At 47.4% G+C, this 12,609-nt stretch overlaps 1 protein-coding gene across 1 annotated transcript in view; it reads left to right on the top strand.

Moving 5' to 3' along the window:
- Nucleotides 1–793: 793 nt before the first annotated feature.
- Nucleotides 794–12,609, top strand: part of CCDC69 (coiled-coil domain containing 69) — a gene marked incomplete at both ends in the record, with an annotated part of 28,875 nt that continues 17,059 nt past the window's right edge. The window contains 4 exons of the mRNA XM_080699364.1: nucleotides 794–844; nucleotides 6,856–6,981; nucleotides 7,829–7,898; nucleotides 11,684–11,790. Of these exons, the coding sequence (XP_080555490.1) occupies nucleotides 794–844; nucleotides 6,856–6,981; nucleotides 7,829–7,898; nucleotides 11,684–11,790 (354 nt within the window). The remainder of the gene's footprint in view (nucleotides 845–6,855; nucleotides 6,982–7,828; nucleotides 7,899–11,683; nucleotides 11,791–12,609) is intronic.

Genomic DNA, 12,609 nt, shown 5'->3' with positions numbered 1-12,609 from the left:
TGAGACCATGTTTCAAAATAAAGAATAAAAAATAGGGCTGGGGGTGTCGCTACTGGGGTAGAATGCCCCTGGGTTCTACCCCAGTAGCGCAAAATTAAAAAGAAAACAAAAAGTTGGCATGATGGTGCACACCTGTAATCCTAGGACTTGGGAGGCTGAGACAAGGAGGATCACAGGAGGCTCAGTAACTTAGACTCTCAGCAACCTCACAAGACCCTGTTTCAAAACAAAAAATAAAAAGTAGAGCTAGTAATGTTAGGTAGGTACAAAATTTTATTTACTTTAGTGTGTGTGTGTGCGCGTGCGTGCGTGCGTGTGTGTGTTGGGGATTGAACCCAGGGGCTCACACGTGCATAGGCACACGCTCTACCACTGAGCTTTACCGCCAGCCCTGTACATAATTTTACTAATCAGTGTGTTCATTAAAGCACAATTTGCAAATTAAAAGTGGAAGCGATCTAAACACTCCATAGTAGATAAAATAACCAAGCTCACCCACAGGCATGTTCTCCCTGAGTCTTTAGGATGACTGCATTGAGCAGGGTGCAGAGGCACAGGCCTATCATCCCAGGCTGAGACAGGAGGATCGCAGGGACACAGCTGGCCTCAGTGATATAGCCAGGCCCTCAGCAACTTGGTGAGACCCTGTTTCAAAATAAAAAATAAAGTAGGGCTGGGGTGTAGCTCAGAGGTAAAGGCCCCTGAGTCCATCTTCAGTACAAAATAACGATGATGATGGTGATGGTGATTGATGGTGATGGTGATGGTGATGGTGCTGGTGATGATGGTGACGATGACGATGACGGTGGTGATGCATTTGAGCATCCAGGCGCGGTGGTACCCAGTGCGGTGCAGTTCCCTTTGTCCAGATCTGATGGGGTTTGTCACGGATCTTACAGAGTCATCTCGACCGCACCAGGGAAGGGTGTACTGTTGGCTCCAGAGGCAAAGCCGCCTTCCCAGCCAGGGAGGTATCTGCCAACAGGGCTGTAGACACTTGGGGACAGGCCCTCAGACCCGCTAAGAGCTTTTAGGGGCCTGGAAATGACAGAATAGCCACAGCCACACAGGCTGACGTCAGAGAAGGGGAGTCACCGTCAGTGTGGAGAGACACGAGAGCCTGAGTTCCGGGCACTCTGGAGGCTGTGCTAGAGAGTTGAGGAATCCCGTGCCAGCTTCCCATCCCAGGCGGCAGGGTGCGGGTGTCACTCCCAGCCTGGCAACACGCAGAGGCCACACAGGGGAGGAGAGAGGGTCTACTGTGCTCTACCGCCCAGTGTCTGGAGAATTTGCAGGCCAAACACATCGGCAAGGACTAATGCTGGACTTTAATGTTAGCTGTATTTCACCAGCATTCGCCTTGTGGTGGGTTGATGGGTCCCCCCACTATTTGACACTGCATACTTTAAACCAATTTTCCGTATTTTTCTTTCTTTCACATGGTAATTTATTCATTAGAGCTGATGGCTCCATTGCTTTTTCTCTCGTTTTACTCCCTTTTTTCTCAATTCACTTTTTCTTCTTCCTTTTCCTTCTGTATGCTGCCACACTTGGCTTGTAGAGAACATTTAAAATATGTTTTGCTGGGTCTGGCGGTGCACACTCATCATCCCGGTACTTGGAAGGCTGAGACAGGAGGATCACGAGTTCATGGCCAGCCTCAGCTACACAGGCCCTTCTGCAACTTAGTGAGACCCTGTTTCCAAATACAGAACAAAAAATATAGCTGGAGGGTGTAGCTTGGCAGTAGAATGCTCCTGCGTTCAATCCTAGTACAAACAAAAAGGTATTAAAATATGTTTTTATGGAGGCTGAGACCAGAGGATCGTGGTTCGCAGACAGCCTCAGCTACTTAGTGAGACCCTTCACAACTCAGTAAGACGCTGTTTCAAAAATTAAAAAGACTAAAAAATAGGGCTGGGGGATAGCTTGGAGGTATAATGCCCCTCAGTTCCTTCCATCCCCAGTACCACACACAAAAAATGTTTTTATGAGGCAGATGTGGTGGTGCAAGCTTGTAATCCCAGTACTTGAGAGGCTGAGACAGGAGGATCGCAGGTTCATGACCAGCCTCAGATACCTAGTGAGGCCCTTTGCAACTCAGTGAGACCCTGTTTCAAAATAAAAAATAAAAAATCAGGGCTGGGGGATATAGCTCAGAGGTAGAATGCCCCTAGGTTCAATCCCCAGCACCAAAATTAATAATAATAATAATAATAATAATAATAATATTAATAATAATAATAATAATAATAAATGTTTTATGTCTTCTCGTGTGTGGTTTTCAGTTACTAGTGGTCATCATCACCTCTCAGAGTGGTTTAGGGAGCGATCATAGTGCTGTGAACACACTGAATGGTTGCTATGACACAGAGGTATACCCAGGCCTGGGATAATAGTAAAGAGAAAGCGGTTCACCAAAGAGATCCTCAGATAATTGCAGAATAGAGGTCTATTCCAGAAGATGGGCAGATCTTAATATAAAATCATAGGTAACATGAAAAAACAAAGAAATAAGATGTTCAACAGTTATGATCCTCCAGTAACTGAACTCAGAAAAAGAGGAGATGCCAAAGAACTCAAAAGTCGATTGTTAAAATGATCAACAAATTAAAAGAAGGCCTGAGAAATCATCTAAGGGAGAAAGTACATGATATAAAAGAGCATTTAAGATATTCTTTTTTAAAAAAAAAATAAATTCTGAAGTGAAAAAAATCAAATAAAAAGAAAATCTCAATTGAAAAGCTCACCAATAGATCTGATCAAGCAGAAGACAGAATTTTAGGCTTTTGGAGAAAAGGTAGATAGATTTGAATTTTCAGGCAGCAATAAAGAAAAATAAGAAACTGATAAATATACAAGAGCTCTGAAACAACATTAAGAGGGAGATTTAATTCAAGGCTTATAGGTACTGGAGAATATATAGACCAATGACACTGATAATCCATTCAGTAAAATAAGCGAGATTCCCCAACCCTGGGGATTGTGATGTACCCTCAGATATCAGAGGCATTCAAATCCCCACATAGACAGGACCAAAAAAATCTCTCCCTGACACATTATAGTTAAACTGCCAAAAATCTAGGAGAGGGGGGGGAGTGTTTTACTGGGGGGTTGAGCCCAGAGGCATTCTGCCTTCGAGGTACACCCCCAGCCCTATTTAATTCTTTATTTTGGCCCCTACTAAGTCACAAGGGCCTCACTAAGTTGCTGAGGCTGGCCTCAGATCTGAGATCCTCCTGTCCCAGTCTCTCAAGTACTGGGATTACAAGCGTGTGCCACCACAGCCAGCTTAAAACAAAGAGCTACAAGAGCAAATGGCATGTCACTCATAAAGGCAAACCAATTAAAATAACAGCAGATTTCTTACTAGAAACCCTAAATGCCAGGAGGGCAGAAGAAAATAACTGCCAATCTAGATTGCTCTATCCAGAAAAGCTTTCCTTCAGAATCAAAGGAGAAAGTAATTCCAGGATAAGTATAAACTTAAGAAATTTGTGACCACCAAACCAGCATTACAGAAGGTACTTAAAGGAATCCTACACATAGAAGTTAAAAGCAACCAAAAGGGCTCAGGAAGGAACAAATCTATTAAAAGAGTAGATGAGCACATGAGAATTAGGATCAAATAAAAAATTAGAAATAAACATAATGTCAAGAGTGAATGCTTACCTCTCTATAACATTAAATGTAAGTAGTTTGCCAATTAAAGCAGATAGACTGTCAGATTGAATTTAAAAACAAGGCCCATTTAGATGATTCCTGCAAGAAACACACCTCATTACTGAAGATATCTACGGACTGAAAGCAAAAGATGAAAAATGATGCTCCATGCAAATGGAATCCAAAAAACAAGGACCAGTGACTCTTACAACTGCCACAACTAAGAAGAGACAAAGACGGTCACTACGTGTTGGTTAAGGGAACAAGCCAACAAGAAGGTACAATGATTGTAAAGATTTATGCCCCTAATTTTATAAGACAAACACTTCTTGCCATAAAGACTCAGATAAGCCCCAAATATAGTGGTGCATGCTTGTAATTCCAGTACTTGGGAGGCTGAGACAGGAAGACCACAAATTTTAGTAAGGCCCTTTGCAACTTAGCAAGACCTTTTTCAAAATGAAAGAATAAAATAGGGCTGAAGATGTAGCTCAAAGGTAGAATGCCCCTGGGTTCCAGCCCCAGTACAACAACAACAACAACAACAATGAAAATGGTACTTGAAATTTTAAGCAAAAAAAATATAAGCAGAAAAGAAAGAAACCAAATTATTCCTATTTGCAGATGATATGATCATATACTTAGAAGATCTAAATGCTCCATGAGAAGACTTACTAAGTCTGATAAACAAATCTAGCAAAGTAGCAGGGTACAAAATCAACATATAAAAATCAACAGCTTTCTGTGCAAAAGCGATGAACCCGCTGAAAAAGAAATCAGGAAAACAATTTTATTCACAATAGCTACACACACACACACACACACACACACACACACACACACACACACACGGCTAGGAATAAATTTTAGAAAATAGGTGAAAAACCTCTACAACAAAAATTACAAAACATTGAAAAACAGAATATGCAAGAAGATGGAAAGACCTCTCATGTTCATGGATAGGCAGGATTAATTTTTTGTTGTTTTTTGGTGGTACTGGGGTTCCTGGAAACCCTTCTACCTCCAGGCTACACTCCCAGACACCTATTTTTTATATTTTTATTTGGAAACAGGGTCTCTTAAGCCAGCAAGCCTGGCTTCGAACCTGTGCGATCCTCCTGTTTCCACCTCCCAAGTGCGGGGGTTACAAGTGTGCGCCGCCACGCCCGGCCAGAATTAATATCTTTTAAATTGTCATATTACCAAAAGTGATATATAGATTCAATACAATCCCCATCAAAATACCAATGACATCACAGAAATAGAAAAAAAGTCCAAAAATTGATATAAAAGAACAAAAGATTCAGAATAACCAAAGCAATTTTTTTGTGGTTCTGGGAATGGATCCTAGAGGGATTCTACCTCCAAGCTATACCCCCAGATTTATTTTTTATTTTTTATTTTTTATTTTGAAACAAAGTCCCAGTAAGTTGCAGAGGACCTCACTAAATTGCTGAGGCTGGCCGCGAACCTGCAATCCTCCTGTCTCGGCCTCCCAAGTACTGAGATTACAAGGATGTGCCAACGTGCCAGGCATAGCCAAAGCAGTTTTGAGCCAAACAGCAATGCTGGGGCATCGTGGCACCTTGCTAGGCATGGTGGTGCGTGTCTGCAATCCCAGCGCTTTGGAGGATGAGCCGAGGGGGATCACTGGTTTGAGGACAGCCTCGGCAACTTAGCGAAGCCCTGCTGTTGGATGCTGGAGATTGAACTCAGGGGCATTCTACCTCCAACCTCCACCCCCACCCCTATTTTATTTTTATTTGGAAACAGGATCTCATTAGGCTGATGACAGTCTCACTACTTGCTGAGGCTGTCCATAAACCTGTGATTCTCCTGTCTCAGCCTAAAGTACTGGGATTTCAAACACCCACTGCTACAGACCCGTCTAACCTTGCCTGAAAATAAAAACTAAAACGGTCTAAGGGTGTAACTCAGATAGAACACCCTACCCCAGTATCATAGGAAATAGTAATATTCCAATATTGAATATACATGTGTAGGTGAATGATATATGCTACCCTGCCCTGGGGTTATCTCTGCATAGTGTGATTTTGTTTCTATATTTTTCTGCATTCTGTATACTTTCTACAAGAAGTGCCGACTGCTACTGTAACTGGAAAAATATGTTTGTAAATCTTTAAGTATTTTTTAAATGGCGGGGAGCCGGGCATGGTGGACCATGCTTCTCTGTCATCCCAGTCCTTGGGAGGCTGAGACAGGAGGATCACAGGTTCCTGGTCAGCCTCAGCTACTTGGTGAGGCCCTTTGCAACTTAGCAAGGCCCTGTTTCAAAATAAAGGATAAAATAGAGCCAGGGGTGCAGTTCAGAAGCAGAATGCCCCTGGGCTCAGTCTTCAGTCACACACACACACACACACACACACACACACACACACACACACAATATGCTAGAGGATGGGGCTGCATTATTTCATCTGATTCTACCACAACCTCCCAAGAAACTGAGCTCCGGAGAGGTCACAGTCACACTGTGTTAAGCTTAGAAACTAAACCCAGACTCGGTTGATTCTAGAATCCCGGCAGCCATAACCACCCCATCGTCATTAATATTCCCCACCCGGTCTAATACTCCTTTGGGCATGCCAGTACTGTGGGACTGTGTCTTTTGTGTGTGTGTGTGTGTGTGTGTGTGTGTGTGTGGTACTAGGTGTGGGACCCAGGGGCTTTCTACCTTTCTACCTCCGTCCGGGCTACACTCCCAGACCTATTTTATACTTTATTTGGAAACAGGGTCTCACTAAGTTGCTGAGAGCCTCACTCAGTAGCTGAGGCTGGCTTCGAACCTGTGCGATCCCCCCGTCTCAGCCTCCCAAGCGCGGGGATGACAAGTGTGTGTTTGGGGCTGTGTCTTAAACCACCCAGTGCCTCAGTTCCTCGCTCGTGATAACCTTGCCTCCCGTTGCTGCTCAGAGGAACTGAGGTTGGGCCCTTAGACCCTGGAGTCAGGGCTGAGGCTAGCGACCTCCGGGCCTCCATCCACGGCCTGGAGGAGGGAGGGACACTCACTCGCGGGACTGGAATCCGGGCATTCTTGCTCTCCTAAAAACAGTACTCAGACTCTACCGCCAGGGCCGCCAGGAAGGGAGGGGCCTCTGCGTTTATCTACCTCCTTCCTCCAGCCAGGAAGGGAGCTGGCTCCTGTCCCTCCCCAGATTCCTGTGCTGACAGCTTCCCTGGATCCCGGGCGGGGCTGCTGCCTCTCCCCCAGAAGAGAGGGCCCAGTCTTCAGTAGGGTGCATCCCAGCCGACTGTCAGACGGCCCAGCCACTGAGCGGCGTGGGCAGCCAGGGCCTGGTGGGCTGGGAGCTCACTACTACCAAGTCCTATTCCTGGCTCTGTGAGGAAACTACACACTGCTCCAGAACCTTCTCCCCAGGCAGAAGTATGCTTTAAGGCAATTTTTTTTTATTTCTTTTTTTTTTTTTATGGTACTGGGAAGTGAACCCAGGGGCATTATACCTCTGAGCTACAAACCCAGGCCCTATTTTATTTTTATTTTGAAACAGGCCCTTGCTAGGTTTCACTACTTGCTGAGGCTGGCCTTGAATCTGTGATTCTCCTTTCTCAACCTCCCAAGGACTACAAGTTCTCCACCATGCCCAGCTCTCCAGTAATATTTTAGTTAGTCTTTAATTTAGGGAATTTTTAATAATTTTGTGTGTGACTAGGGATAGAACCCAGAGGCATTCCACCTCTGAGCTACACCCCCAGCCCTATTTACCTTCTTGTTTCTTATTTTGAACCAGGGTCTCTCCAAATTGCTGAAGCTAGCCTCGAGCCTGTGATCCTTCTGTCCCAGCCTCCCAAGGACTAGGGGTTCCAGGTGTGCACCACTGTCTTAAGGTACCTTAAGCCCATAACCAGCAAGGGGGTTATGGCAGGTCTGGCCAAATCCCAGGAGAAGGAAGGCCTAGGCCCTGGCAGCAGGATCCAGAGGACAGTAACCCAAGGGAGGTCCCAGCTCCCAGCTCCCCACGGGCTTCCCTGGCCTGGTGAGAAGTCCCACTTCCTGGGCGAGGCAGCTGGGCACAGGGTGTGATGTGGCCGGCTTCCTGCCCTGCCTGTGGAGGAATCTCCCCGTCCACCACCCTCACCGGCCTCCACCCTCGCCCTCCACACACTGCGGTCTCCTTTCTTCCAGAGGCACCAAGAACCAGACCAGCCACCCAAAACAAAGTCACAGGAACTGGGTCCCCTTAATAAGGACACAGGTGAGTAGCCGGCCCCATGCACCCTCCCACCGACACACCTGAGATCTACCCCTGCACTCAACTAATCCCACACAGCGCCCATGTCCCAGGAGGCCTCAGGTGCCGCTGACAGACTCCGCGGTCTAAGGGCGGTGATGCTCCTGGCTGCGCTTCCCTGTTCTGACCGTCCATCCCACACCTCCGCGCGCTCTGCGTATTTCTAGAAGATCCATGTTCAGGGGGATTCAGATAAGTCAGAGGGAGAACAGTGGAACACAGTCAGGCGGAGGGTCTGGAAAATACCTCCGGCAAGGAACAGCGGAAGGAACAGAGAACGGAAGGAACAGAGAACCTTCCACCTGTAAAGAACAGGGTGCCATAAGCCAGAGTTCTCCAAGCATCTGAAGAGCCCAGAAGGAAAAAAAAAGATGAGCTTTGTTCAGTGTGACCCAGAGATTAGCACTAGGGCCTCAGCGTAGCAACAGCTCACAGACCAAACCCGGCCCAATCTCAAAGACCTGTTTGTGTGGCTATGAATTTCAAGCCCTCAGAGCTGCCTGGTAACGTGACGAGCGCCCTGTCTCCAAGGTGTTTAATTACAACCCGAAGCTGGCAGTGATATCATAGATGAGGTTCAAGTGCCAGATAAGCGCTTGGGCCAGAATTCTCCAATCTGACTGTCTATAAAATATTCCCTGGACGCCGGGCATGGTGGTGCACACTTGAAATATCAGTACTTGAGAAGCTGGGATTAGAGGATCACAGGTTTTGAGGCAAGCCTCAGTTAGTGAGGCCCTGTTAAAAAATAAAAATAAAAAAGCCGGGCATGGTGGCGCACGCTTGTAATCCCCGCTCTTGGGAGGCGGAGACAGGAAGATCACGCAGGTTCAAAGCCAGCCACGCTGGCTTAAGAGACCCTGTTTCCAAATAAAAAAAGTATAAAATAGGTCTGGGAGTGTAGCCCAGAGATAGAAGGGCTTCCAGGAACCCCAGTACCACCAAAAATAAATAAATAAAAATAAAAATAAAAAATATAGGTCTGGAGGTGTAGCTCAGAGGTAGAATGCCACTGTGTTCAAGCCCCAGTACCACACACACACAAAAAAAAATTATCTGGAGGTCAGGCATGGTGGTGCACGCTTGTAATCCCAGTACGTGGGCATCTGAGACAGGAGGATCACAGGTTCGAGGTCAGCCTCAGCTACTTAGACTCTCTGCGACTTAGTGAGACCCTGTTTCAAAATAAAGAATAAAAAGCCGGGCGCGGTGGCGCATGCTTGTAATCCCCATGCTTGGGAGGCTGAGATAGGAGGATCGTGCAGGTTCGAAGCCAGCCTCTACTGGCTTAAGAGACCCTGTTTCCAAATAAAAAATATAAAATAGGTCTGGGAGTGTAGCCTGGAGGTAGAAGGCCCCTGGGTTCCATCCCCAGTACCACACAAAAAATAATAATAAATAAAATAAAGAATAAAAAAATAGGGCTGGGGATATAGCATCCCCAGTACCACAAAAAAAAAAAAAAAAAAAATTACCTAGAACGTTAAAGGTACAGATTCTGGGTCCTACCACAGATAAACTAAAGAAGAATCTTGGCGACTGGGGCTGAAGAGTGCGTTTCTAGTAAAGATATGTTTAACTAGGCTTCTTTCCAACACTTGAGCCAGACGTGTTGGAGTCCGGGCTCTCTGCGTGGACCATCACTACCACCCAACACCCGTCTGTCTGCTCCTGGTCCTCAGAGCTCACGCCCGCGGCCCGCCAACTCCTCCTTCTGATTGGCAGGACTGATGGCAGTGTTGACTTCTCCCTCGTCCTCACGTTTATAGACCCAGCCTTTGCCAGACCCTGCCTGCCGGTCTAATAATAGCTCCCAGCAGTAAGATTGCTAACACACTACTCTAGCCTCTAAAGCTTATCACGAGCATGTAAGGCAAACATTTAATGGACAGTAAAAGATATTCATTGAGCAGTACATGGTACACACACCTGTAATCCCACTTCTCCGGAGGCTGAGACAGGAGGATGACAGGTCGAGGCCAGCCTCAACAACTTAGTGAGGCCCTCAGCAGTTTAGCAAGGCCCTGTTTCAAAATAAAAGTAGAATAGTCAGGCATGGTGGTGCATGCCTGTAATCCCAGTACTTGGGAGGCTGAGACAGGATGATCACGGGTTCAAAGTCAGCCTCTGCAACTTAGCAAGGCTCTCAGCAACTTAGCAAGACTATTTCCAAATTTAAAATAATAATAATAATAATAATTAATAATAATAATAATAATAATATAAAATAAAATCAGTCTTGAGGGTAAAGTTTGGAGATAGAATGCTTTTAGGTTCAATCCCCAGCACCACAAAAACAAATTAATTGATTAAATTAAATAGAGCTGGGGTTGGGGCTCAGAAGTAGAATAACCCTGGGTTCAATCCTCAGTACCACAAAAGAAAAAGAAAAAAAAAAAACCTACTCACTGAGCACCTTCCAAGCACCAGCCACTGTTTCTCTTTGTGCTCAAGCAGGCAGAATAAAACTGTGTGTAGTTAGGAGTGTTTTTTATGTGATCAGAATCTGTAGGTTTAGCCGCTAGTGGCACACGCTTGTAATCCCAATACTTGGGAGGCTGAGACAGCAGGATCGCATCTCAGCAACTTAGGCTCCGTTTCAAAACAAAAATTAAAATAAAAAATAGGGCTGGGCGTGGAGCTCAGAGGTAGAACCCCTCCCCTGGGTTTAATTTCCAGCACCCCCAATGTGTAGGTTCGTAACCCTGCTCCCCTAGATGTGACCTGGGTGTCTTTGGGCAAGTTGCAGAACTTCTGCCTGCCTCGGTTTCCCCCGCCGTGCGATGGGGGTGACGACCTCATTCACCGCTTGGGTCGTGGCGCTTGGAGCAGTGCTGGGCGTGGGAGGCTTTGGACCTCTTACCTGGTTTTATCATTTTGATAGCTATTGTTTTTCGGTGATGTCATGGGCCCCAGGGGACAGGTTCCAGGACTGTCCTGGTTTCAGCCCTTGGGGAGCTGAGGCGCGGAGCTTGTGCCGGGCTGGGCTCACGGCAGCGCTTGCCGGGGAGTTTCCCTAAGCAGAGGTAGGGTCCCGGTTGCGTGTCCTGCCCGGGTACAGGCTACTCCACCTCCAGCTGGGGAGATGCTGACGCCGAGGCTCACGGGTCCCAGAAGAGGACGGGGTGGCCCCTTTCACATGTCCTCAGCAGGGGAGGGGGCAGAGCTGGCCGCAGGGTCCCGTCAGTCCAAAAGAGGAGGCAGCCCAGCCCCAGCGGAGGTAGAGGCGGGCCCTGCCAGTCCTTCGGAACATTCCAAGACAGTTGGGAATCAGTATTACTAAAAGCATCCCAGTTGTTACATCTCGGCAACTAATGATTTTTTTAGTGTGGATGTTGGTTGGAGCTCATATGTTTCTATGGAGTCAGGATATCAGGCCTGTGATCCCAGGACCTGGGAGGCTGAGACAGGAGGATCTCAGGTTCGAGGACAGCCTCAGCAGGTAGTGAGACTTTCAGACACCTAGCGAGACCCTATTTCAAAATAAAAATAATAAAATCAGGCTGAGGATGTAGCGGGAAGGTAGAATGGCCCTGGGTTCGATACCCGGTGCCACAAAAAATAAAATTTAAAAAATAAATAAGGGCGGGGGGGGGGTGCAGCTCAGAGGTAGACCCTGCCTAGGCTCAATCCCCATTCAAACAAACAAAGCAAACCTTTCTGAGATGGAGCGGAGGGGCCCGGCCTCCCCCTCCCTGCCAGCCCTGCCCCCCCTGCTCAGGGTGAGATTTTTGCTTTGTTATCAACAGCCACTACTGCCCAGCTGTGCGCGTGTGAGGAGGCCACGCGGCTCCGGGAAGACGTGAGCAGAATCCTCCAGCAGCATGAAGAAGAAAAGAAAAAGTGGGCTCAGCAGGTGAGCCAGGCCCCGGAGCCCCTCTAATCCCACTGGGGAGACCCACTTTGGGTGTTTTTGTTTTTGTGGTACCGGGGATGGAACCCAGGGCCATTCTGCCTCCAAGCTCCACCCCCAGCCCTATTTTTGATTCTTTATTTTGAAACAGAGTCTCACTGAGTTGCGGAGGCCCTCACTGAGTAGCTGAGGCTGGCCTCGAACCTGCGATCCTCCTGTCTCTGCTTCCCAAGTACTGGGATTACAAGCCTGCGCCACCACGCCCGGCTCCCCAAGCTTTCTCCAAGCCAGCACATTGGCTACCTTTAACTGTGCCCACTCTGAGTTTTCACTGTCAGAGGCCATCCGGCTCAACAGGTAGAATCTGGCACTTTGGCTGCAGTCAGCTCACAAGACTGTTTTTTTGTTTTGTTTTGTGTTTTGTTTTTGTGGAACTGGGGGTGGAACCCAGAGGCCTTCTAACCTCCCGGCTATACTCCCAGACCTATTTCATACTTCATTTGGAAACAGGGTCTCACTAAGTTGCTGAGAGCCTCACTAAGTAGCTGAGGCTGGCTTCGAACCTGCGCGATCCTCCTGTCTCAGCCTCCCAAGCGCGGGGATGACAAGCGTGAGCCACCACGCCCGGCCACCTCACAAGATTGTTAACCTGAGAAAGACCAGAGTCCTCGGTGCTGCTGGGTCATCGGGCTAGTTGTGGCCCGTGAGTTGTGCAGGGATAACCAAAGTCACTCCCAGGCTGAGCAGGACCCTCGAGGTCTTTCTTGAAAGAGCGACTCCCTGTGGACCCGACTCCCTCGGCAGTGGCCCTGGATGGCGGGC

Source organism: Muscardinus avellanarius (genome assembly GCF_963383645.1).
Source record: "Muscardinus avellanarius genome assembly, chromosome: 7".
Lineage (NCBI taxonomy): Eukaryota > Metazoa > Chordata > Mammalia > Rodentia > Gliridae > Muscardinus > Muscardinus avellanarius.
Note: the sequence above shows the minus strand (reverse complement) of the source record. Positions and strands in the feature narration are given on the sequence as shown.